Below are 26,525 nucleotides of genomic sequence, written 5' to 3' on the forward strand. Positions count from 1 at the left end.
TAGAAACACGTCCTTGCATAGATGAAACCAATTGAAAAGATTTTAGTTGAGTTAAATTTAGTAATAACACAATAAAGTTACGTATAAAAGTACAGAAGACATCAGTCATTTCCAAAGTAAAAGTAATTTATAAATAGCATTTTAATCTGCTAATTAACTAGTAAATATAGCTGTTACGATAAAGCTGTTGTATTAAATGTAAATTTACCTAAAAAATGAATATAAGTAAACAAACCTCTCTTGAATTGTTAAGTACAGTAGTTTCTGGAGTAGATACTTTCATCCACCGATTAAAAAACGTCAGACCTGAGACCAGGTGTTTGTGTATTGTTGTATAATTGTTCTTTATGCTATTTGATCACAAGCACATAATATGTTTTTTATTCTTCTAACTGAGTAGTTTCAATGCATATTAATCAACAATAAAACAATATTTATATACAGTATGTGGGTCTGCATTCGTGTTGTCCAATAAAAGCAGAAATCACGTCTTGTTTATCATAAACAAACGTGGGAAAACATCATATTTAAATTCTTTTTCAACATCATGGTAGTCTATAGACAGACGTCTAAAGACAGATTAATGATAATAAAGTAAAGTAACTAAAGACAGATAAATAATAATAATGTGAAGGAATTAAAGATAAATAATAATAAAGTAAAGTAACTAAAGACAAATATATGACAATAAAGTAAAGTAACTAAAGACAGATAAATGATAAAAAAAGTAAAGTAACTTTACTTTATTATAATATATTTTGTCTTCAGTAACTTTACTTTATTATCATTCATCTGTCTTTAGATACTTAATTTTATTCGCTGCAAGGTGCTTCAGTGAAAAGGGCGCCTGAGCTTAAAGAGTTGAAATAATAGTAAATGTAGTAATTTTGTGTTTTTAAGTATTTTTAAATCTTTATTTCCATTAGTACTTAATGTTTTGCTTCTCATTTTACTGTTTTGGTCTTAATAATAATATTTAATGAACATTATTATCATGTGAAGCACTGTGCCTGTGTCTTTAAAAAGGTGCTACATCACAAACACTTATTATAATGAAACGTATTGTTATTTTTATCAGCAGAAATCAGCAGAAATCATAATTATGGTGAATTTTATTGCGCTAGGAACCAAAGTTCAACAGAAAACGGAAACACGGAATAAGGGGACACCGGAAGTGAACCAATACTTGCTTGCCCGCCCCTTTTTCTAGCATGTAAGCTATTTTTTGTTTGTTGTTGTTGTTGTTTTGTCATTTCTTCTTTAAAAAACGTCGGACATTAAAACAACATGGACTCAAAGGGACCGGCTCTTTATACGGTATGTACACGTCGTCTAACGTTAACCGGTTGCCATGTCAACGGTTGCTCGGTAAAGAGAAGTGAATGTCCAACGGTTATCTCTGATAAATGATCAGATCAGCACTAAAACCGACATTTGTGATCGGTTATCTCGCGTTTTCTCTGCTGTTTTCAGTGCTAATGTTGAATTAAGATCGTGGTGTTGCAGATCTTTATTATTTTTTATTTATTATAGGAAACATTTTTAGTTTCACTTTGTCTTTCAGGCACTAATTTAAGCTGATCAGCTGTTATTGTTCCTGTTTAGTCCATTAGACACTTTCCTTTTTAACAGTGTTACTGTTTTTACACATGCATGTGTAAAATAAACACATTTTTAATGGTGCACTTGTTATGTTTGCTGTTTTTACCTTTTAGCTTTATACATCTTTTTTTCTATGCATTGTAAGGTGACCTTTTGACATAAAATATATTGTATTATTATGATGATTTTAGTTAATTAGTTGTAAATTGTTTGTTGTTGTTTCAATTGGGGATGTCTACTTCAATTAAATTTAATTGTAATGTTAAATCATAACAAATGTTATCTCAAAACACTTTACACATAGAGTAAATCTAGGCAAGGCAAGTGTATTTGTATAGCACAATTCAACAACAAGGTAATTCAAAGTGCTTTGCATAAAACATTAAAAGCATTGGGAGAAATAACACATATAAACACATATAACATATATGTTTAAAACACATAAAAGGTCATTAAAAACATATAAAAGATTGTTAAGGTTACAGAAGTTAAAGTCACAGATCACACCTGTCCCAGACGATCTGAGAGGTCTGGATGGTTCATAGCTGAGCAGAAGATCTGACATGTATTTTGATCCTAAACCATTCAGTGCTTCATAAACCAACAGAAGTATTTTGAAATTAAATGACAGACAGGAAGCCAGTGTAAAGATCTGAGGACTGGAGTGATGTGATCGACTGTTTTTGTCTTAGTGAGGACTCGAGCAGCGTTCTGGATTAACTGCAGCGGTCTGATGGACTTTTTAGGGACCACCAGTAAAGACACTGTTACATCTAAATCACACTCATCAGCCATGAGCAGCAGCAAGTCACACTGTCTGAAATAATAATAATGATAATAATAATAATAATATCTATATAGAGTATTTATCCAGCATTCTTGTGCAAACAGTGGCAACGTTAGCTGTTACTGCTGACTAATCTGCTTTGGTCTTTGATGAGCGCTTTTGTAAGATAAGAGCAGTGGTGCAAGAAGTACTCAGATGTTACTTTGGTAAAAGTATCAATTCTGTAGTGTAGAAAAACTCGGTGACAAGTAAAAGTTATGGATTTTTTCTATTAAGTACAAAGTATTACAATCAAAATAAGTAGAGTAAAAGTCCTCATTATGCATTTCAGACTAATGTATAATATAGATATTGATGCATTGCTGTGTATCATCACTTTGATAGAATAGAAGGACTTTAATGATCCCAGACTGGGAAATTATTTTGTAACAGCAGTAGTGGGTCAGCAAATAAAAAACTTTGTACATAACATAAATAGAATCCAATACATACATAGTGTATATATACAGTGCACAGTGTGCTGTAAACAATAAACAATAATAATATATACAACAAAATATGCAAAATATACTATAACAATAATAATATATACAAAACAAAACAACAACAAAAAAACAGTAGAGAGAGGGAATGTTAGGATGCAGCGTCTGTATCTGGGCAACAGCGGAGTGGATGACGTCACAGGCCAGCGCTGCATCAGCTGACGGAGGAACGTACACACCGATAATGATGGCAGACGTGAATTCCCGGGGCAAATAACAAGGCCTCATCCCCACAGTCAACAGTTCAATGTCCGGGGTACAGAGATATTGCGGCTGGTGAAGGTGGAGCTACTGATAATAAAACATCTTGTGTTTGTTGATTGTATTTTGTGCTGTTAATCTAAATCTACAAAGTAACTAAAGCTGTCAAATAAATATAGTAGAGGTAAAAAGGACAATATATCCCTCTGAATTATAGTGTAATAGAAGTGTAAAGTAGCAGAAAATGGAAATAGTAGCTAAAATTGTACAGTTGTTGAGTAGATGCACTTCGAAAATGTGATTGTTCCCTTGGAGGGACGTTTGGTATTAAAACACAACTAGAAACAAGTCGGTAGGAACTGGATGCAATTAAAAAATAAATATATAAAAACACAAATAAATCAGGTTGAACATGAGAAAGTTATGTACAGTATGTTACCTTATTGTCCATAGGTGTGTGCCGGCACAATGGTGCTCAAAAGGACATAGTAATAGATGCAGAATGACATCATGTGCGTATAAAAGAGGCCTACTGAGTCATTTAATCATCTGTTTTTTTGTTTTAGCCGGCCGGCACCTCAGGCGATCTGTTACAGAGCACAGAGGAGGACCCTTTGGTGGAGGGGCCGCTGATCTCTGCTGACGTGCTCCACTCCGCCATCAGGCGGGAGTTTCAGACCGTGCCGACACCCTGCCACGCCGGCCTGCTGTCTCTGCTGCATGTATGACGTGCACACTTTTACTTCAAACACATGCATTGTGTTTACTCGCACCGTAGTAAAGAGATTATTCCCTAATATCAGCGGCAACCTGACGTGTGAATGTGATACCTGCTATCCTCACATTTAACAGGAAAAACAGAATTACTTTGTTTTTATAAAACAGTTGAATTTGGAAATAAACTGCTGAAAGCACAACACACTGTTTAAACCAATTTTAAAGCAACATTTTTAAGATGATTATTTTAATTTAATATTAATATGATGCCACGAGGGCTGGGCGGTAAAGAATATGGTGTTTTTAATAAGATTCTAGGGTTTTTTACATTATATCACTTTTGCTTATGAGGATTATAGTTTATTCTACTCTCAGAAGAACATAGCATATAAAAACATGTGATTGTGTAAATAAATTATTAGTGCCACAAATGGTTGTTTGTTTTTGCCCTGTTAAAGAAAGTTAAATGCAGGTTATTTATTGGTAAAAGTTGCAACCCTTAATAAGAAGAGCACCCAGTTAATTTGCAGTTTCCCCTGACCGTAGCGCTCTTCACGGCAAACAGTTTTATATATTTTGCTGCTTTTTGAACAGCAGTTTCAGCCATGCATCTGTTGTACTGCTCAGCACTACATGCTAATATTGTTATTATGCTGCTTTTGCCTCTTTAATTTAGCGCGGAAACGATTCACTGAGAAGTCGAAAAGAGACGTACAGGAAATACATTTTGATAATGGATTAATCATCTGAGCAATGTTTCAAGCAAAAAATGCCAGCTTCTCTGAATCACTACCTTTCTTTAGATTATACACTCGCCGGCCACTTTATTATGTGCACCTGTCCAACTGCTCATTAACGCAAATATCTAATCAGCCAATCACAGTTCAGGCATCTAGACATGGTCAAGACGATCTGCTGCAGCTCAAACCGAGCATCAGAACAGGGAAGAAAGGTGATTGAAGTGACTTTGAACGTGCCATGGTAGTTGGTACCAGACGGGCTGGTCTGAGTATTTCAGAAACTGTTGATCTACTGGGGTTTTCACACACAACCATTTCTAGGATTTACAGAGAATGGTCCGAAAAAGAGAAAATATCCAGTGAGCAGAAGTTCTGTGGGCGCAAATGCCTTGTTGATGCCAGAGGTCAGAGGAGAATGGCCAGACTGGTTGGAGCTGATAGAAAGGCAACAGTAACTCAAATATCCACTGGTTACAACAGAGGAATGCAGGAGAGCATGTCTGACGCACAACACCACCTGCTTTCTAGCAGAGAGGTAACAGCAGCAGAAGACCACACTGACACTTTATGAAGCACCAGGTGTGCCTAATAAAGTGACCGGTGAGTGTATAATAATAAACTGAATACATTTGGGTTTTGGACTATTGGTTGGACAAGTAAAACATTTGAAGAGGACACTTTGGGTTCTGGGGGATTTGTTCTGACATTTTATTTAGAAATCTTTTTGATTGATCAATGCAGCTTTTAAGTAATCTTCCCTCTTAACCTGGTTCTTATTTTCTGTGTAATAACAGTGTCAGTATGTGCTAACGTCCGCTGCTCCGCACATCCGTCTCACCCACAGTGCTCTCTTCTTTGTTTCAGGTTGTGTTCGTGGTGTTGTCAGTGTGTGCAGCAGTGCTGTGCGTGTTGGAATTTGGCCAAAAGGAGGTGTGTGCAAGTATTTTGGGTAACGTGCAAGGCGACAGCGTCATTGTGTTTGGGAAGGTGTGTTTGTGGGTGCTGGTGCTGTTGTTCACTGGTTGTGTGCAGCACCATCACAACCGGGCCAGGAGCAGAGGATACCTGCGCTTCTACAGACAGACGCAGGAACTGAAGTACCTGCCGCTCACCGTACACTCTGCAGGTACAGCTGCACACATGTTGACAGGGGACCACTGCACCGTGTAGAGGTCGGTTTTCTCCACAAGATGGCAGTAATGCTTAAGTAAGACTGTGTTTTTGTATTTCTGTGTGTTTGTGAGCAGGAAATGTTCTGCTGCTGGTTGTTCTGGCCGTTCAATTACCTACGGCTGAGCAAACCTACATGCTGCTCGCCATCCTCGGGTTGGAGTTCTTGGTGGCGTTGCCGTGCCTGCTCTACTACACAGGTAAACTGATCTCAGTTAAGATTGTTGAATATAGAGTGAGATCATTTCACTCTGGGGGTTGCAGATTGACTCTTTCGTAAGACAGCAGACAAAGGTTGGATTGAATACAATACATCAGACTTTCAGTACACACACACACACACAAACACACACACACACACACACACACACACACACACACACACACACACACACACACACACACGAACACACACACACACACACGAACACAAGCCTGCGCCCTCCTAAAATGAACAACCATACAGTGTACAGCTGGCCATAACCCCTTGTTTCAACCCACAAAGCCTCACCCACCAACCATTAAATACAATATAAACTGAAATATGAGCAAAGAATATAACAGCAGGGATAAAAAGAAAAAATTAAATAAATATTCATTCATTCATCTTCAACCGCTTGTCCCTGTCGGGGTCGTGGGGGGCTGGAGCCGATCCCAGCTGACATCGGCGTGAGGCGGGGTACACCCTGGACAGGACGCCAGTCTATCACAGGGCACATATGTACCATAAAAATATAAACCAAAGTGCATTTTACTGAAATTGATACATTGACAAAGAAAATGCGGTTACACTTTGGATACCTGTCACGACAGTATGGCAAGAAAGAACGAGAGAGAAAAAGCTCATGTACAGCAACTCAGCATAATTGTAGAAAATGTAAAAACATCAGTATAAATATACATATATATACTCTGAATATCAGGTAAAAAGGTAGTACATGAACAACAAAGAATACTAATGTCTGATCAAATGATGCTTTTATTGTCCAGTTCCTAAATATTCCACTTGCTTCGAGCCAACCTGGGCGCTAACCTGGGCGCTAACCCGAGCTAATGAAGTCGCTGTAAATCATTTCACGCCTCACACAGATGGAGGAGTTATGACCAACGCTGAAACACAATCATCCCAGGTCTCTTTGGGAATTTAATATCTCCCATCACCTCCCCAGACTTCTCTAATCAGCATCGTGGATGATCATTTTATGGGACTCATTCACATTTAATTGTTTTTTTAAGCTCGGTGTGTTTCGGTTCCATTGTTACAAGAGCAGTGCAGCGTCATCTTCCTGAGGATGGTGTTGGTAATATCAGCGGCAGTGGTGTATGGAGAGACACACCCTGTAGATTACATTACACACACACACACACACACACACACACACACATACACACACACACACACACACAAACTACCCCCCACTCTCTAGCTGAGCACATTCGCATCACAATACCTGCCCTGCCCTTTTCAGACTCGACAGCATGACAATCAACCATTCAGCTCTGTCCTCCCTCTCTCTCTCTCTCTCTCTCTCTCTCTCTCTCTCTCTCTCTCTCTCTCTCTCTCTCTCTCTTTCTCTCTCTCTCTCTTTCTCTCTCTCTCTCTCTCTCTCTCTCTCTCTCTCCATGTTAAACTGGGCTACAGCGATAGTTATGTAATTTGGATGGCGCTTTAAGTTGTCCTCTTTGCACATTCATTTCATTTTGCAGCAGAGTGGAGTTCTTTGTGAAGTATTTCATTTACACACGAGTATATAAAACTAGGCTTCGCCCTGTGGTTATTTGGTTAAACTGATCAACTAATGAGACTGGGATGAAGTGTCTCATTAACACTACAGCTCTATGCAGCACTTTGCCACAAATGCTTCTTTTTGTTGTCGCAGATTCATTTTTGTTTACTGACGTTTCACTTGTTGAGGTTGATTTTGTTTTGTCAGCTTTCCTCTTGCCACCGCTCCATTTTAACGATGAGATCAGGATCAGATATAAAGAAATATGTTCTGGTCAGATAAATGCAGAATGACACATCATTTTAATTCCATGGCTTTGTTTTATTAGTTCTTATTACTTATTAAATTTTTGAATATTGAGTCATAAATATTAATGGTTGAAACTTTATATTATTTTTTGTAAATGACCTCGGGGCCCAACTGCAGTACCACAGATACAGGCTATTTATTTATATATTTATTTACTGAATTGCCAGAAACCATGTTGTATTGAGTTATATTTCATTAAGCAGGTATATAAAATGACCTGTATCGGCTCACATAAATCTGAATTCTGAGTTAAAACGCCACAAATGTAAAAACTTAACACTTCATACTAAACTGCTGACTGTTGGAGACATCTATAATTATCCAAATATGCTCCCGACACATGCTTTGAATAAAAAAAGCTCATAAACTTGATGTTTATGCTGCTGTCTTGGGCAGGACTCCCTTGGAAAATAGATTTTAAATTTCAATGGGAATATTCCTGGTTAAATAAAGGGTAATACAAAAATACAAAAAACTGTGCTCTGTAGTGTTGAATGGGATTCTGTCACTTATCTTCTTTTTCATCCACCTTCATCTTTTGTAACTCCCCTAGATTATGATCATGATGATGAACATTATGATCTTAAAAGAAAGGACACATCTTGCAGCTCTATTGGCATGTATGTGATGGTAATTCTCTAATAATGTTGTTTAATATGAATCTTGACAGTAGTTTACTTCTCCCTTTACTATATAGTTTCTCCATAACCAGAGATTCCAACCATCAGACAACCCAACTTTGCCTCCTATTAATAGATTTCCATGACAAAGCATCTTCTTATTTGTATTGTTAAGTTTGCAGCTTACTGAGAAGCACCTGAAAATACACAGTTTAGGGCTGAGCTCCTCTTTTGTAGCAGTGGATAAAGTTATTAATGAGGTTTTAATTGTTATGTGGTTAAACCCTGATGTAGTTTTTTAATCCAGCGTACTTTAGACGTTTGTTAGGACGAAAAAAAGCTTTTTTAAAAATACAAAAACATGGTTAAATTATGTGAAAATAAATGGTTTATGAAACTGATATCAAGGCATTTTCAGTGTCCCACATTAGTTTAAGTGTTCCAGTCTGTGATAAGTCTGCGTAGCAACTGTGATTAAATATAACAGTTGTCTAAAAGTATTTCTATATTCCCCAGAATGTTTGTGAAGTCCAATACACTGGCCGGCCTCTCGGTTAAGGACAACTGCTATCAAAGCTGCTGTATCAGAGGATATTGATATTGAAGAATCTGTAATGAAAGGAAATTCATATTAAAGGTGTGTTTGGCAGCCGCAGGGCGCAGATAGAGGCTCGAGATACCGGAGAGGCAAGGAGAGGAGATAAGAGGCATTAGTATTTAGCCTAGCCAAAGGGTAGCCCTCGACCCACTCCACCCAAACACAGGGACACACACTCGCACACACACACATTGTCCCTGTGTTTACAGTGAGGGGGATCCAGTGTGTGAGGGGGGTATCTGTGTTCGCCCGCCACATTCCTGCTCAGATCAGTGCAGTCAGGCACGACGCAAACCGAGCGACGCCTCGCAGCGCAAACCTTTTAAAGCGCAGCACACACACACACACACTCACACACATATTTATCCGACTGATGCAGAGTCAAGGTGACATCAGAGGGTTGACGAGGAGGAAAGAAAAACTCTTATTAGAGACACAGAAGACAGATATAATGCCTGCAGCTATGAAGTCCATACAGGAAGGACTCGTTCGACTTCTCTTTGAAGTGCATGCTCATTGTGTGTGTGTGTGTGTGTGTGTGTGTGTGTGTGTGTGTGTGTGTGTGTGTGTGTGTGTGTGTGTGTGTGTGTGTGTGTGTGTGTGTGTGTGTGTGTGTGTGTGTGTGTGTGTGTGTGTGTGTGTGTGTGTGTGTGTGTGTGTGTGTGTGTGTGTGTGTGTGTGTGTGTGTGTGTGTGTCTTTGAGGTTTGCTGTATGTTTCTGCCTCTCTCATTTTAACATGAATACACTCTCCTCTATAGACCCCCATGCACATCAAAGCCATGCCTTGGCCTTCAAAGGCTTCACTTAGAATACATCTCTCTCCTCTGCCTCGCCAGAACTCAGTGTAAGCACTGCAGGGCGCGAGGTTAGCACACACACCGATACAGATGCCGACAGTATACCCCTGTCGCACACAAGCCCTGTGTACTGTATGACTATGTTCTCTCTGTTTGAGACATTTTTCATCATAAATACCTAGTTGTTATCGTTCACACCGGTTTCATCGCTGAGGCTCAGTACAAGAGATGGACAAAGTAAATATCACTGTAATTAAAGAAGCATCATTTAAGGGATTATGTGGAGAGAGTGGGTCAAAGTTTGAAGTTAAAGGGTCTAATTCACAATATTGACCCGCTTGCGTTACATTATCCTGCTTATTAAACAGCTAATCACTACAGAAACCAATAATTTGACATAAAGTATTGATTTAAAAAACTGTTTTATTGATTTAAGAGTCTATGATCAGAGCTCCATCCATAGCCACGGTCTACTATACAGACATACCGTAATTGACCGTTTTAACAAAGTCGTGTAAAATAAAATAAACTCACATTAACAAAACTTATAATTGTAAGTATATTCTTATGTATTTCAGAGCTCAGGATGTGTGAATTAAATACTTCTCTTTATTGATCCTTTTGGGATGAACTCCCGCAAGGAAATTGAATTTCCAGCAGCTTACAAAAACACAAGGGAGGTATAATAAAAAATACAGTATAGGAAAACCAATAAACTCTTAGCTAAGTAAATACAGAAATTATATATACAGTGAACAATACACTCTTAGTTAGAGGTCAGAATACAGGTAAAATAAAATTGTCTGAAAATGAAAACAGATAAGTTAAATGTGGAGGAAATGTACAAGATAAAATATATCTGACTGTAAATGACAGAAATGAGCAGTAAGATTAAATGATTGCACTTAAGTGGTGGATAAAGTTATTGCACAAATAAAGAAGATAAATGTCCAGTTATATAAGAGTATAGATTGTTAATTGCACCTGACAGATGGAAAAATACTGAGTATTTCCTCATTTTATCGAGAACTTTGGTGCAAAATATCAACTCAATATTTCACATCAGATTTTCAGAGAAAGTCGATTATTATAATAGTTATTATTATTATTATTATTATTATTATTATTATTATTATTATTATATATTATTTAGACGACATAATTGTGTATCACGATATCTCGATATATCATTTCCTCACGATGCGATTCCATTGAAAGATGATAAATTATCTCTCAGCTACACTTTACCTCATTCATACGCTCTAATTTATATTTATACGTTTCTATTATTTGTCCTGTGTATTTTTACAACACGTTGTACCTTGTTTTGTGTCTTGTGCCTTATGTTTAGTCTTAATGTTTGCTTAGCTCCCACTCACTATTGCATAATTCAATCTTTCTGTTTTTTCACCGCCGACCACGAGAAGCACAATTTCATTCATCTACGTACCGTACTGTACAGATGGAAGACAATAATAAGTCTCTCTTACACCAAACCTTGTAGCAATGCTTCTGATGTTTCACCATTATTAAAACTAGTTCAAATGTATAGTATGGTGTAAATGTGTCAGGTTTCTTTCCTTCTTTATTCCTTCACTTTTAGATTACAGTCTTTAAAGACTTGCTCTGTAAGGAAAAACAACTATCCTACACTAAGCATGTAGTAACCTCACAGTAATCCTGGTTTCCTGTTGTTATAGAAACATCCCCAAATTCAGCCGGACCTGCACAAAACACTTGCCAGGATCAGGGCCAGAGCAGCGTCCCATGTAATTTTCTGCAGTTTAAAAAAAGATATTTAAGTGCTCAAGTTAATGCAAATCCAATATTACATTTAAAAGCTGTAATCATCCTTTAAATAGACCAGAACTATCACTCAGATTTATGTAGTTTTCCCAGTTAGGCATCCATGTTCAGATGCTTGGACACATTTTTTATTCTATCTAGAATTTGTAAACGTGCGTAGCTCGTCATTGAGCATTGCTAATAAATCTCCTCAGGTTTCTCCTTGAAGTCTTTGAACCTTACAGCTCCTGTACGTGACAAGGCTTCATGAGCAGGATTTCTTCTCCAGCAGACTGTAGACTCGCATACTTCTTTGAACTCCTGGGAGCGTTCACACCGCTCTTCTCCTTCGTCCTGCGTCGCTGTAGTCGGTCTCCGTAGGGCCGTCGGGATCCATTTCCTTCCACTTCTTTGTTTTTGATTTCGGGCAGTGCAGAGCTGTGAGCGCTGTGTGTGGTACCATTAGCTGTTAGCACCTCTGCAGCTCCACTGTTATCACCTGGAAATGTGCACTTCTTAATGGGTGATTGATCTGAGTAGAGACCAGGTCTGAGCACTGTCTGTCCGGCCGTGTGAGTCTCTAACAGGGACTTGTGAAATGTGCCACTTCCTTTATACTGCTCCGTCCGTCCATCCATCCATCCATCCCTCCATCCCTCCTGGTATCTCTGTCTGTTTTTAGCCCCCTACTGTGATGCACTGAACTCCACAGATCCTGAGGGACGTCCTGAATATCTTGACTGACCTCATCCTGATAACCATTCCCCTAAAATGAATAAGCAATATCAATACAACAGCAAACCGCTCATATTTCTCAAAAGAGTCAGTATTCCTGGTTACAATTAATGTTTCTAAAATTTAAGAATCTTTAAAAAAAACATTGGTATTCAATGCATTTCACACAAAAGCGAAGATAAATAAGTCTTTTGTTTCACTCGTACCACAAAGAAAAAACTGTTGACACAGCTTAATTTATGTGTTTTTGGTTCTTCTTCTTTTCTTTTTGCTTGTTTTTATCATGTTAATAAGCTACAGAGTTCAAAGGGCGATGGAAGGATAACCAAAGTAAGTCTATCATTATAAATTATAAATGCGTAATTGAAAAGTCATTATTTTGTGTTGCTTCCAGAATTTCCAAACCTTAATTAACCAAGATAATGATAGTTTTTTAAACAGGCCGCTGTGAATATAAATGCTTTAATTTAGATGTTACCTGGTTATTCTCAGTAATGTTTGTACACGCAAGCAACGTTTCTTAAAAAACTGAAATGACTGTGAAAATTTTCTCCAGTTGGTATTTATTTAACAATAGTTGTTGTTTGTGCTCTGCCATATCTTCATGTGTCTGTCTTTCTGGAATGTCTCGCTCCCTCTCACACATACCTGCTTACTATTACTGTATTTACACACACACACACACACACACACACACACACACACACACACACACACACACACACACATATATACACGGTTTAGGGCCTCGTTATGCAGGAATGTGCAGTATTTCTTTAGATTGTGTGTTAGTGTGGATGCTGAGATGCTGCACTGTAGCAAAGTAAAGATAGTGCTCTTTAGAACCTCCCTGACAATTTCCTCTGGCTAATGACACTCAAGTCTTATCAATACTCAGCTCAGCTCCTCCCTCTGCCCTTCCTCACACACTCGCCCTGCAACCCCACACACACATACACACACACACACACACACACACTCACCACGGCCTTATCTTGATTCAAACAGCATCTCTCATAAGTTTAGTTCTGCCTCCTCTTCCAGCTACTGGATACTCCACAAACACCCCCCCCCCCTGCTAACCTCCCCCTCATGTTTAAAGGTGTGTGTTTAGGGTGTGAGAATTAGAGGGTTAAGTGCAGGATATGGCAGCCCATAAGGATGAGTGCAGGATATAACAGCCTGTGTGTGTTTAGGAGAAGGAGAGGGATGGAAAACAGTAAAAAAAACGAATGTGTGCCGTTTCTCACCTGTGTGATTAATGTTTGAAGGGCAGCTCTCACTGCCCGATAAAGTCTGTGTGTCTTTATATGCAGCTGACAAGATAATAGACTGGGTTGGGGATGTCATCAGAAATGTAGCGTCACATTTCCTCAGCACTGTGTCAGCAGCACTGGGATATGATCTGGCTGCAGCAGCTTCTCATTTTGAGAAAATGTGACTGAATTGAATATTTGTTGTGTGTGGTTTTAGTCCAGGTGATGCGGTTCAACAGGGAGCGAGCTGCACCAGACGTGAGCCAAGAAGAGCACTCACACACCTACAGTATCTCGTGCCTGCCGACGGAGACTGGCTTCAGGTACACAGATTACAGACATGCACCGTGCGACGTGAAAGTGCTGGCAAGTTTACATGTAGCTCTCATGTTTGAATAAACCTCTGAGTTGCCTCTTTGTGCTGCAAATTGCAGTCTCTTTTCTGCCATGCAGCTCAGGTTTGAATTGAACGCCGTCTCATTAACATAAAGTTAAATAAACAAAGAGAAATAAATTCTTAGTAATACGTAAAATGAATTTGTTGTTGGTTGGCGAACAATATGGAAAATATAGAATATCACCGGCCTTATCCTTAAAAAGATGAATGTGCTGTGGTTTGTGTCGCAGAGAGGGCTCCAGTCTGGAGGAGGTGGTGGAGAAGCAGGCCGACCTGATAGAGTACCTGAAGCAGCACAACTCCTTACTGAGCAAGAGGCTGCTCAACCTCACCGCTCAGCACTGACCACCGTCCGGCCTCCTCCTCCCTGTGAACCAGAGCCTGATCATTTAAACACTCAGCTCTCTTTAACACAAAGGAGCGGGGTATCTGCGGGTATGAAAGAAAGGACTGGAGCTAGAAGAAACACTGGATAAAAGACTTAAAGTGGGGAATATCCCTGTGCACACAAGCACCTGTGCGCACAGGCTCAAGACGGGAGGGCTTCTCCACGAGGCACCTGAGATGGACAGATAACACAGGAGGAGGTGAGCTGTAAGTGGAGGACAGTTAAAGAGGCAAAGTGGGAGGAGGAGGAGAGGAGTCATGGGTCACAGATCAGAGGTGAGGGTTTTTTTTATCGCTACTTTACGACCCTCGCTGACCCACGTATGCTGCTGCCGCCGCTAGTGTTACCGTGAGAGAAACAGAAGAGGCAAAGTTGTTTTAAAGATCATCTGCACTAAGGAGGAGCTGAGAGAGGAGGAGATACAGGAGGGGGAGGTTATCGCTCATCAGGGTCAAACAAGAGAAAGAGATGGTGTAAACGCTGTAAATGTGCTATTTTATGTCTGAATGTTTAAATGCTTTGTTTGGTACCACTTTTTTTCCATCTGTTCAATCATTGACTTTGTGAATTTGTGATCTTATCCCAATAAATATGTAACATACGCATTTCCCTCTCTCTGATTTACGTTCAAGCCTTTTTTTACAGGAGTGGGAGCTGACACAATACTTCAGTGAAATCCAAGTAAGTGACTGCAGGTTGGTGGTGTGTAACGTACTGTAAAGAAAAGCCCAAACAATGGACACGCCACAGTGTCAACATTAGCCCGGTCTTTGAGTGTCTTCTTCCCGCCTCACCTCTTCTGTGTTAAGTTTCAACAGTCACGGGAATCTACGTTTACGAAATATCGAGGTCGTCATCTGAGCCCTTGGTGTTTGCTCCCCATTGTGTCTTCTTTATGCTTCGGCGTTCGTAACTCCACAGGGAGCGCTGCGTTTACGACTTCTCTCCCGTGTGGCTTCTCCTTGGAGCCCAGATTTGCAGGTATCAGGAGCTCTCTTAGGCTTTTAGGCTGTACATATAAACATTTACTGTCCTTCCTAAAAGAACCATTAAAAGAGATGCCTTTTAATGGAGCCTGACTTAAAACCTGGATTTCACCACGACCAGCAATCGTCAAAGTCGCCACATTTATTTGGACCCTACTGTGGCACAAACTTGTGAATGAAGTAAAAACGAACCTCTACATCGATACATTTTTTTATTAAAAAGATTAAAACATAATTCAATAAACATTTGAAGTGCATACATGCATTATAAACACTTTGGAGGAATATGTGGATGATGTTTTTCGCAGTTGCAGCCACTTCAAGATGATCCCAGCTCTTTGGTCCGTAGCTTTTATTTAAGTCGAGTGACGAATAAATGTTGATGTTGTGGCTCCATTTCCCTTGTTCACATTCAGTACAAACGTATTGGCTTTTGAGAGATTAAGAGGGAAGACGCTTTTAACTGGACAAACTCAGATCGGTGTCCACCAGGATGCAAACAAAACATTGCATGAGTTTATGTTTTGTTGGGAGAGTAAACAGTTTCTTTTGCAGCTGCATACGTGACAGTCTTTGGATGGCATTGCCATGGTTGTCTTCCACTTCACAGTCGTGGTACTGGGACACATCCATGGTGTTTAGGCCACACACTTGCTTAGGTCACCCTCATTCTTGTGCTTTAACCTGGAATGAAAAAAAAACATTTATTGGAGTTTAAAGTAAGACAAAAACAAGTGAGTAAAGTCCAAAAAATGAAATCCAGAAACTCCTCCTCTCTCCCAAACACTAAAGCCTTCCCCTTCATCGTTAGTGAGATTTATTTCTCCCCATGCACTCCTGTTCTGCGTGAATACACACCTCTGCCACTAATCACACACACCTTATTAACTGCCACCTGCCGGCTCTGCGCCCTTGTTTTTTTGCTCTGCTCATACCCTCTTTTTTTTTTTTTTCCTTTAACACAGAAACACATGTATGAGTGCACACAACTTACGTTAGGGGAAGGGTACTCTGGAGTGGAGAGGCAGGCAGCGTCTGTGCGGGCAGTGGTGTCTGTGGTATCTTCTCCGTAGGTTCAGGAAATCTGGAAGAAAGAGTTTATTTTAATATGCAGAATGGAGCAACTGGTTGTTTTAGGACATATTTTGGAGCATGGTTAAACAGCTGGCATTACTTAACCGCTTATCAAGTGTACTTTCAGGTGTTAAAGTCTCTTTTAAGCCAGATTTATGTGTGCAGGTGGACCCCTGCATATCACCTGACAGGCCTAATTAATCCCAAATGGGAGAGAGAAACTCAGCCTGAGCTTTTTAGCACCCAAAACCATAAAACAACACCTCATACAGTGACCACTTTTTAACCAAGTATCATTTTTGAAGCTAAACACAAAGAATAATCAGGTCCAAACTTATCTACCTCCTCTGTTGATCATAGATTTTATTGTTTGGACCCATTAACCAACAGCAGGTCGACCCCCTTCTAATAAACCGGGACACACAGACCTAACACATGATTATTTTTAAACGTGCCTAATAAATCCACGCTGACTCCTGCGGTTCACAGACTGTCAGCCAAGCCCAGGAAGAGATAAACTGCCAGATGACTTTATGACTCCCTCTTCCTCCCCCTCCCCATCTCCTCTCTCCCCTCTGAAAGAAACTGCTCCCCACGCCTGAAGGTAGGCTTCTTTACACTTGGCACCGCTACTCCATGTCATGTTAATAAAGCTCGGGGTATTTGCATGGCGTTTTAACACCGTGATTAACAAAAGCGCGCCGGAGTGCCTTCCAGCCGGGGACAAAGGGACTCACTGAGGTCGCTGGGTGATCCCCGGCGGCGCTCCGCTCCCGTCCCTCCCTCTCGCCCTCTCCCCTCTCCCCTCTCTTCCTTCCTTCATCCTCTCCTTTTCCATCATCACATGAGGCTAAATCGCGACCTCAAGCCCCAAAGCATCTCTGTTTTAAGGCCTCATCCAGCTGCATGTCTCCGCCGCAGATAACCGCGATTTGCGTAAAAGCGCACCTGTTACATCACGCAGTCGCAACACGATGTTTCCAGATAGTAAAAAATTACACTGTTGCCCATAAAGTTGGAATAAATATATTATTTTTACCTCTTCTCATGAAATGATTGTGACAATGTGATTTATACTTGTAAGTTAAAGTGTGTATCTTCTTAAAACTTTATAGATAAATCTCTTCCAAACATCACAGTGAAAATTAAACCTTATATAAATTAAATTAAAAGAGGAAAGTGTCTAAACCCACTATTATTACAACTGTATGGGCAACAGTGTAGTATATGCGGTATACCTCTTTTACATCAGGTTGTCATTTGCACTTTACTACATACTTTATTTTTTTAAAGTTCACCTTTTTAATGCTCTTTTGTTCTTATTTGTTATTGCTTTTGTAATTGTTGCTGCAATTTAGGAGCAATCTGCAACAATAATTTATTTTGGGATTAATACATTTCTATCTTATCCTAAATTAAAAAAAATAAAAAGGTAATTTCCTCATTTTGATCTGTAATTTGGAAAACTTCAGATAATCTTGGACGGACGTGCGGTTACTGAAGAGCAGAACAAAAGACTGGAAATCCACTGAGATGTGTAAAAGAGAATAATAAATAATGTAATTTAAAACCCACAAGTTAACTCTGCTAGTGATGCATTCAGGCCATGTTGGCAAAAATGGCAAGAACACTATCAGGTATCTCCATTTTAGTCTCCTCTAGTCAGCAAATTTGATTCTCTTAGTAATAGCAAGTATTTATTTCATTTTAGATTTAGTTACATGCACGGAAAGGAAACTGACTTGCTGATACTTCTTTTTCTAGGAGACTCACGTTAAGGTTTTTTCCCTTTAAGCACCCTGAGTTTTCTTATTTACAGACAGCCCATGAAGGCTCCACGCATTAGGTGATTTCAAAGTTCTTACCTGGTCTGACGGAGGAGACTGATGCTACAACAGCCAGCAGCAGCAGGAGCAGGTAGAGCAGGTTGAAGATCCTCATGGCCGGGCCGCAGAGACTTCTGAAGAGGTCAAGTTACTTAAGTGAATGATAATTTCCCCCAAAAGTCTGGGGACGTCCTTCTGACTCTGAGCTGGACTGATGCTGATGCTCACTGTGGTTCTCCTTCTGTGTTTCAGTCCAGAATGTCCCACCACCCCGGGAGGATCCACGAGTACCCAGGAGGAGCACCCCTTCTCTCCAGATAATAAGTAATGTCCCAGAGGAATGTGTGTGTCCAAAGTGTTTGTTTGTCCAGTGAGAGTGTCTCTATGTCTGAGAGCAAAGTGACAAAGGTGCTCCCCCCACCTCCTTTATACAGCTTTTTTTTAGAGGGAGGGGGGAGTTTGGGGAGGAGGTGTAGCTCCCACAGCCGCCCCCACCTCAACCCCGGCCAACACACACACACACACACATGCACACACGCACACACACACACACACACACACACACACACACACACACACACACACACACACACACACACACACACACACACACACACACACACACACACTTCAGCATTGCACATATTGACCCCACATGTAGAGGGTAATTCAAATGACAGGAAGCCCCCTCCTTACCCTCCATCTTCCCCCTTGAACACAAGCTCTCCTGCATGCAAGTTGTGTGTGCAATGCATGGATGTGTGTGTGTGTGTGTGTGTGTGTGTGTGTGTGTGTGTGTGTGTGTTTGTGCAACTATGAGTGATTGAAATATTATTGATTTATCACTTTTATAACATCAGAGCAAAGATTTAGGAAGTTAAAAGTAGCAGGTTCCTCCAGACCGAGGAGAGCCAGATCCCTCCTCCTCCTCCAGTTGTCCCCCTGCCCCCGCACTGAGGAGGAGGACACACACACATCTGGGGCTTTTGGGTGGTGGCGGGGGCTGTTTGCACTGAGCATTTCAAGGCTGGCGCCGTGTTTGAATGAAATCAAGTGATGCACTGGAATAACGATACAAGGTCTGACTGTCTGTCTGGGATGTCGTCTTCTGTCAGTCTGAGTCTTTGAGGGGAGAGCGTGTTTGTAGGTGTGTTAAAAAGGTTAAACTGTGTTTTATTTTTCTAGGAGAATTCTGTTTTGTAGGAAAGTGTCTTCTGTAAAGACTCTCTGGCTTTTTAAAAATGGCCGCTGACCAATAAACAACATCATCTCATGAGCGCATCGTGTATCAAACATCACACATTCTTTGGTAAAGACAGAAATTTGAGTATCAAAAGCGTTCATATACTGAAAGAGCATCGAATGTTTGATCATATTTATTTATTCTTTAACCTGGAATCAAATTCACTGTGTGATGACAATGGTTGGGTTTTTTTTTCTGCCTAAATTTGTTCAAAATCGTCCAAATTTGTCACGTATTGAAAGGTAAGCTGGTTTCAGACGACCTGCAGATTTATAACCTTGTTTCCTTTTTCTTTCATCTCACAGTTCCTGATTTAAATGAAAGGAAAAACCCAAATTTAGACTTTTATATGAGGGCGAAGTTGGTGCACAGCTGCTTGTGTTTAGACAACATTTAAGAAATGTGGCCTAATCTATAAAAATGTATGAGTACAGAGTCTGTGCTATAATCTGCACTATTAGTGAAATATTGAAACACTACGCAGCCCTGCCTCTCACGCAGGTTGTCAGTTGGTGGCACGCCGGGGGATTTTCTTGCAGTAGGTAAACCAGGTCACTCGGCCTCAGCTCGACGGTGACTTTTGCAAAGTGTGGGGACTCATTAGCGTGTCTGCTTACGGCCGTCTCTGTGGACTGAGACTCTCCATTCAGCACCCGGCTAATGAATTAACACATTAAGATGAAATGTCAGCCATTACATGTGAATGAGGATTAGAGAAGCAGCAGGACACTAATGGACCGGGGGCTCCAAACAGTCACTGAGACTTTGAACAAGCATCTGGACCATCAGCTCTCTTTAGCTCTCAAAAAGTAGACAAAAGAGGCCAAAAAGAGTCTCTCCGTTTATGTGTGTGTGTTTTTTTTTAGTTGTGTGTACGTGTCGGTATCATTATGTCTTTGGAAATGTGCCTTTATTGCTTTACGGTGTTTGCAAAAATGTTGCTTGAAATTTCAGAGATTCCTCATGGATTTGTCTAACGTACAAACACACACACTCACGTACACACACACGCATTCATCCTGCTGCAAACACTCAGCAGAGGTATGTAGTTTGCTTCTGTGGCGAGCGGCGCTTTGCATATCAGCTGCCATTGTCTTTTAAAAAAGTTTTATTTTCCCTGTTTGAATATGCTAATTTGGTCTCAATTGTCATTCAGAGCCACCTGGTATCCAACTGCATCCAACTGCTGCTGAATCTCAGTTTCTCTCTCTCTCTTTTTTTATCTGCCCGTCAAAACTGAAACAAGTCAGTCGTACCAAATTCTCCCCACCAGGTTTTTCCGTGTGACTGAGTAGAGCGTGTGTTGTAATATTTGCTCTTCCTGGGGATTATACGTCTTTACAGGGATTACCCGCTCAAACACTCCCCTACGAGACACACACACACACACACACACACACACACACACACACACACACACACACACACACACACACACACACACACACACACACACACACACACACACACACACACACACACACACACACACACAGAGGGCAACCTCCTATTAGACCGCTTCAGTACCTTGGCAAGTCTGCACTGCTTACGTAGATGGATCTCGCTCCCCTGTTAAAGGATGTGTGGTAATTTATTTTGGCGACTGAACTTCACTACAAACCAAAATGTTTCAACCACATTAGTTTACCCTTTAAATGATTAACATAATCCCAATTTTCCATATTTCAAGGTGATGTTTTGTCAGATATTCAGTTCATAATGATGTAAAACAGAGAAAAGCAGCAAATCCTCACATGGGAGAAGCTGAACGTGGAAGATGTTTGGTGTTTTTCTGCTTCATAAATGACCTTAAGGTGGATCCCGCGATTCTCATTCACATTCAGAGAATAATAATAATAATAACAATAACTTTACATTTGTATAGCACCTTTAAAAACAGCAGTTTACAAAGTGCTTTGACATAAAACAAATCAAAATACACATAAATACAGTATAACAAACAAAACAAATGATAAATATAACAGTAAAATCCAATAAGGTACAGCAAAACCATATTTACACATCATTGTATAGAAAGTTAAAAATATAATAATTAATTTAAAGTGCTTGCAAAGAAAGAAAAGCAATGAGATAAAAAGGATAAAAAGACAGCATCACAGGAAGGCAAGTCTATAAAAATGAGCTTTAAGAAGTGATTTAAAAGAGTAAACTGAATCAGCCAAATATCTCCTCATGGTCCGGTAGCTCTTTAAATGTGAACTAAATAAAGTACACAACACTATTCTGTTTGTGCTCGTGCACAGGAGACGGGAAAGGCCATGGATGTATAAAGAGAAGGCAGAGGGAGGAGAGAGCTCAAATAACAGTCTCTCTCCACCGATAATAATGATGGATCGATTTCCTGCAGACTGCTCTCTAAAAGTGCTCTGTTTGCTTCTTTGATGCCACTTGAAATGTACTGAAAGCATCCAACATCTGCTCAGATGCCTTTTAAACTTTACTTATTCTTTTAGTTGATATATATGGATTTAAATCAATATTTTGTCAGTTTTAGACCATTTCATTCGAGCAACACTCAAACAATACTAAACGTTTTTGTTGAACATGTTCATATTTCTCATGATAAGGTTGTTAAAAAAGTGTTGTCTTGGCCCTAGAGCTATATCAGTTCTTCATTTAAACAGTTTATTGATCAAAAATGGCTAAAACTCACTGGTTCCAGCTTTTTAGAATGTGAACACTTTCTACTTTTCTGTTTTATATCATTGTAAACTGAATAGATTTGTATTTTTAACTGTTGGTCAGACAACAGACTTTTAAAACTTTATTCTGACGATGTTATAATCTGATATAGAACGATTCATCGAGACGATAATCTGTAGATTAAGTCATTAGAACAAACATTGTTTGCAATCCTAATTAATACTAAATCCAAGGTGTCGTATCAGCATTTCTATCCAAACATTGACATTATACCTTGAGCCTTAGTGTTGATGTGACCGATCACATGTGCATCCTCTCCCTGAAGATTTACTTTAATAGTTGCATGTAAGGAAAACATCAAAATGTACTTTGATGACCACAGGCAGGCCTCAAGTGAAGTGTGTGTTACAGTAGACATTGACTACAGTAACAGCAGCTCACTGAGTTACACAAGATTCAAGAAGCTTTATTTATCCCGAGGTAAATTATTGTGCAACAGTTTCAATACAAAGGTGGGAAAGGATCAGAGTGACAACTGTCACACTTAGTTATTGTTTGATTTATTTTACGTTAGCTTAATTTCATTTGATTATGTTAGCTTATTGTCACTCTGATCCTTTCCCATCTTTGTATTGAAACTGTTGCACAATAATTTCCCTCGGGATAAATAAAGCTTCTTGAATCTTGAGTCTTGAATCTTGTGTAAGTCAGTGAGCTGCTGTTATTGCTTCTGTTACAGTAGTCAGTGTCTTCGCAGTAGCTGTGATCTTTATGAGCAGAGAGGAAGAAGCTTCAGCCTCTCCTCCCCTCCTCAGTTTTCACTTTCTTCTTCCTCTCTCATCATCATCTCCTGTGCAGGACACACAGATAAAGAACTTCCTCTCTGTTTTATCAGTGCCTCATAAAACGACACTGAGGCAAACATTATTGCATGGTACACAGGCACACTTTACATGGACAAATACCACAGACGGGTAAAAGAACAGAGACAATCTTGCGATGGGATCACACAAAACCACAACGCAGAATCAGGCCACAGGAGTATAGTGATGGTGCAATGACCCCTTTCCTACTTCTTTGCCCCCCCCAACACACACACACACACACACTTCTGGTCCTCTTTCTTTGACCACACCCATTCTCAAACTCAACCTTTATTTTGATCTCAACTACACACCTGTAAAGTTTTGTGACTGTGTCTTCTACGGTTGCAACAATATCGCAGCGACAGAATCTGTCCGCAAACAGGCACAAACACATCTTCCTCTATAATCCTATTAGAAATACATGTTTTAAATTATTTTTGATATTCAAATAATCTTAAAATTTTTAAGGCTCAAATTAAGCCTATTTTCTATCCACTGTGATCGAGATTGTTTTACGGTCAGAATCAGGATCTCTGTATTGTCTTTGCACGTAGTAGGCTATGACAAAATTTAAGTGTCATCCAGACGGTGCAATTTACAACTTTTAAATATATAAGAAGGGTAAAATATATATATATATATATATATACAGTAAATCAATAAAATATTCAAATAACAATAAAGATAAATTACACAGATATAATACAAGACGAGGGCCTTTCAACATTACATTTGAAATTACCAACAGGTGTGAGCTTTCTTTGCTAGGTAATAATTAAACTGGGCACAGGATGAAAAAAGTTAACTCTTTAACTTTTCACAGGTCGCTTGTTGTCGAATTATCTTTCATTCGTATCCTTTTATATTCTGTAGATCACTCAAGCCTGTCTTTGTTGTTAATACAGTAACATTTGAATAGTAATTTCACCATTTGATGAGTTTAAATATCTTTACTATTTGATTTAGATTAGACTTCCAAAGTTGATTCCAACAGCCCTAAAGGGGAAAACAAAACCAGCGTCGCTGTCGCAGCTGGTAGATAAAGAGGATAAAAAAACACCTTTAAGGGCGCACTCACACTGTCGTTCTGTTCTGGGCCAAAACAGTTTTTTCAGCTAAAGCCTAGTACCTTTAAGCAGTGTGAGTGCACCCGTTCCGCGCATAACAGCCGCCCACGGCCCGCTTGAAAGAGGTGGGCTTTAGCGGAGCCGTTTGCACATGTACGAGCACGAGCGTGCGCACGTGTACGAGCACGAGCACGAGCCCTACGGCAGTAGCGTTATGTCCGCCTGTTCGGACATAGAAAATAGAAGGACGGACCATGCGCGGACATTTAACAACAACAACAATGGCGGTGAAAGGTTCACGTTGGTGTGGTGCGGAGGTGGAGTGTTTACTGCAGATTTGGTCGATGAAAAGATTCAAAAACAGTCGACAAGACGCACAAAAACTCCGAGTTCTGTGGAAAGATTTGTAAACAAAGCCGCACACACGCGATCAATGCGTGTGACGTGTTACGGCGTGATGACGTATGGACAGCAAGAAGCATTGGCCGGCCCAGGCAGTGTGAGTACAAACGGGGCTGGGGCGCGGGGGGAGAGGGAGGGGGGACAAGTACCCTAAAGCCCGGGTCGCGGTGCGGAAGGACAGTGTGAGTGCGCCCTTAGTCAGGCGTCGCTCCACTACGAGCCTCTAAAAACAGCTTCAATGCTCCTTGGCAGAGTTTTTCAAACACTTTTGGATGGACGGACACCATTCTTCTCAAAGATATTCCTTCATTAGGAGATTTGATGATGGAGGTGGAGAGTGTTATGCATCTATCCAGTGTGAAGACTCGGCTCTCACCCCTTTAACTGTTGTTGGCATCCAGCTCATTGGTGCTCTCACCTCGGTCGTCAAGCAAATATAAAGATGGCTGAGAGAAAGAGGGTTCATTCTCTGCTCAGAACGCCATTACTCCACTATATCTATACATAACAAATATGTGTTTGCTGCTATACTTATGTTCTGAATGTCGTATATCTCACCTTTAATATATCTGGATGTATTAGGACTTAGTGTGACTTGATTTTGAAGTATTAAAGTCACTAGCAAAAACAGACAGTTCGGTTATTATTTCTCCGTTCTCTGTTTCTGCCCTGTTTGTATTGTCTGATAGTGAACTTCTAACAACTGTTCTCTCTCTGTTTACTGACAAAACTACCCATTATTTAAGCAAACAATCATATAAATGTATGTATTGTCGAGTTTTATTGACCGTATCTCATTCAAGTTTACAGAATACAGTGAAAGTGAAAGAATGAGTAGCAGAGATGTTATGTGCCGTGATGTCTGTATTTTAAGGGGTGTAGTCCAGTCTGTGTGTGTGTCTGTGTGTATCTGTGTGTCTGTGTGTGTGTGTGTGTGTACGCGTGTTGATTGTGATCTGATGGGTCAGCTCATTGTCCATCGTTAGAGTGATAGTGGGTCTGTTGTCATGCCATAAAGGTCGTCAGTGTTAATGAGAGGCCGCTGCCAGTCTGAGCTTAATTACTCTTAAGACCCTTTATCTCAGATTGTCCAGTAGAGACCCCAACGGGCGCATACACACATAAACAGGGGTAAACGCCCAATACACACTCTAATAGTATGGACCATCAGGACACATCTGCACATCTCTTTTTCTTCTTCTTCTCCTGCACTCAGTGAAGAAAAAAAGATCGGATCTCGAGACGGTTGATTGACTTCGTCTTTATTCTGGAGCGCCTCCTCCCCTCTGCGTTGGCAACTTAGACGGCTGACTGTGGAGGAGTGACGGAGGGTTCGGGGGTCAAGGGGCAAACTCCACAGGGGGCAGCCGCTAACCCCCCAGGATGTCGCCCCAATAGGGCTTCAGGGGCCAAAAGTCACTTGGTTTGTTAAATCCTAACCCAGACAAGGCGGCTTCTCCGCACACAAACCTCATCGTCCGTGCCCTGATTTAGTTTTTAAACGGCCCTTCAGAAGACACAAATACACAAAGGACATAGAGAAAGCATCATGTCTCTTCTTAGGTCGTGCTTTTTCCTCATTTAACTCTGGCACAACCTGTAAGCTTCTTTATCAGTGGAATATAATTTGGCGTTGATTTAATATTTAATGTAAACTGTGAATTTCTAAAGAGCAACAACATCATTTTTCTTCGAAAACAAGAGATTAGGCCTGATTTGAGCAAGTTGTGGTGAACATAAACACAGTCAACACAGTCTCTAGCTTTAACAAAAACATCCATTGGTTAGAGCATTATGGACTCTTTGACCTTTTTTTTTACCAGCTCCATCCCGTTAAAAACAACAATGAAATGGTGCCATTCAGTAGACGGCAAAGGACAGAGAAAGGACCAATATTGTGGGTCTGGCAAAGGGACGCAGGTCTTGTATGCATCCTCTTGTATGCAGTAAAAACAGAAATCAGAATCAGATCTGTGCAGCAAGATTCTTACGCTTAACTTACAGTGAGTGCGTTACTAAGGACAA

The 26,525-nt window shown here is 40.1% G+C and overlaps 2 protein-coding genes across 2 annotated transcripts; one reads left to right on the forward strand and one right to left on the reverse strand.

Moving 5' to 3' along the window:
* Positions 1–1,179: 1,179 nt before the first annotated feature.
* Positions 1,180–14,970, forward strand: tmem192 (transmembrane protein 192). Its single transcript, XM_083927657.1, has 6 exons — positions 1,180–1,317; positions 3,699–3,854; positions 5,454–5,715; positions 5,837–5,959; positions 13,805–13,910; positions 14,215–14,970. Exons 1-6 carry the CDS (start codon positions 1,288–1,290, stop codon positions 14,327–14,329), a joined length of 792 nt encoding a protein of 263 aa, XP_083783783.1. The 5' UTR covers positions 1,180–1,287; the 3' UTR covers positions 14,330–14,970.
* Positions 14,971–16,353: 1,383 nt separating this feature from the next.
* Positions 16,354–18,373, reverse strand: apela (apelin receptor early endogenous ligand; the record flags this gene model as incomplete). Its single annotated transcript, XM_083938759.1, has 2 exons — positions 16,354–16,442; positions 18,298–18,373. 2 exons carry the CDS (start codon positions 18,371–18,373, stop codon positions 16,354–16,356), a joined length of 165 nt encoding a protein of 54 aa, XP_083794885.1.
* Between the last annotated feature and the right edge of the window lie 8,152 nt (positions 18,374–26,525).

Source organism: Echiichthys vipera (assembly GCF_963691815.1).
Source record: "Echiichthys vipera genome assembly, chromosome: 2".
Classification (NCBI taxonomy): Eukaryota; Metazoa; Chordata; class Actinopteri; order Perciformes; family Trachinidae; genus Echiichthys; species Echiichthys vipera.

What these genes read in the sequence shown, in the direction of transcription:
- tmem192 (XM_083927657.1), top strand. Translation starts at nt 1,288, where the DNA reads ATGGACTCAAAGGGACCGGCTCTTTATACG. An exon ending in AGGGACCGGCTCTTTATACG is followed by an intron (nt 1,318 to 3,698) that starts GTATGTACACGT and finishes TTTTTGTTTTAG; the next exon opens with CCGGCCGGCACCTCAGGCGA. An exon ending in GCCTGCTGTCTCTGCTGCAT is followed by an intron (nt 3,855 to 5,453) that starts GTATGACGTGCA and finishes TCTTTGTTTCAG; the next exon opens with GTTGTGTTCGTGGTGTTGTC.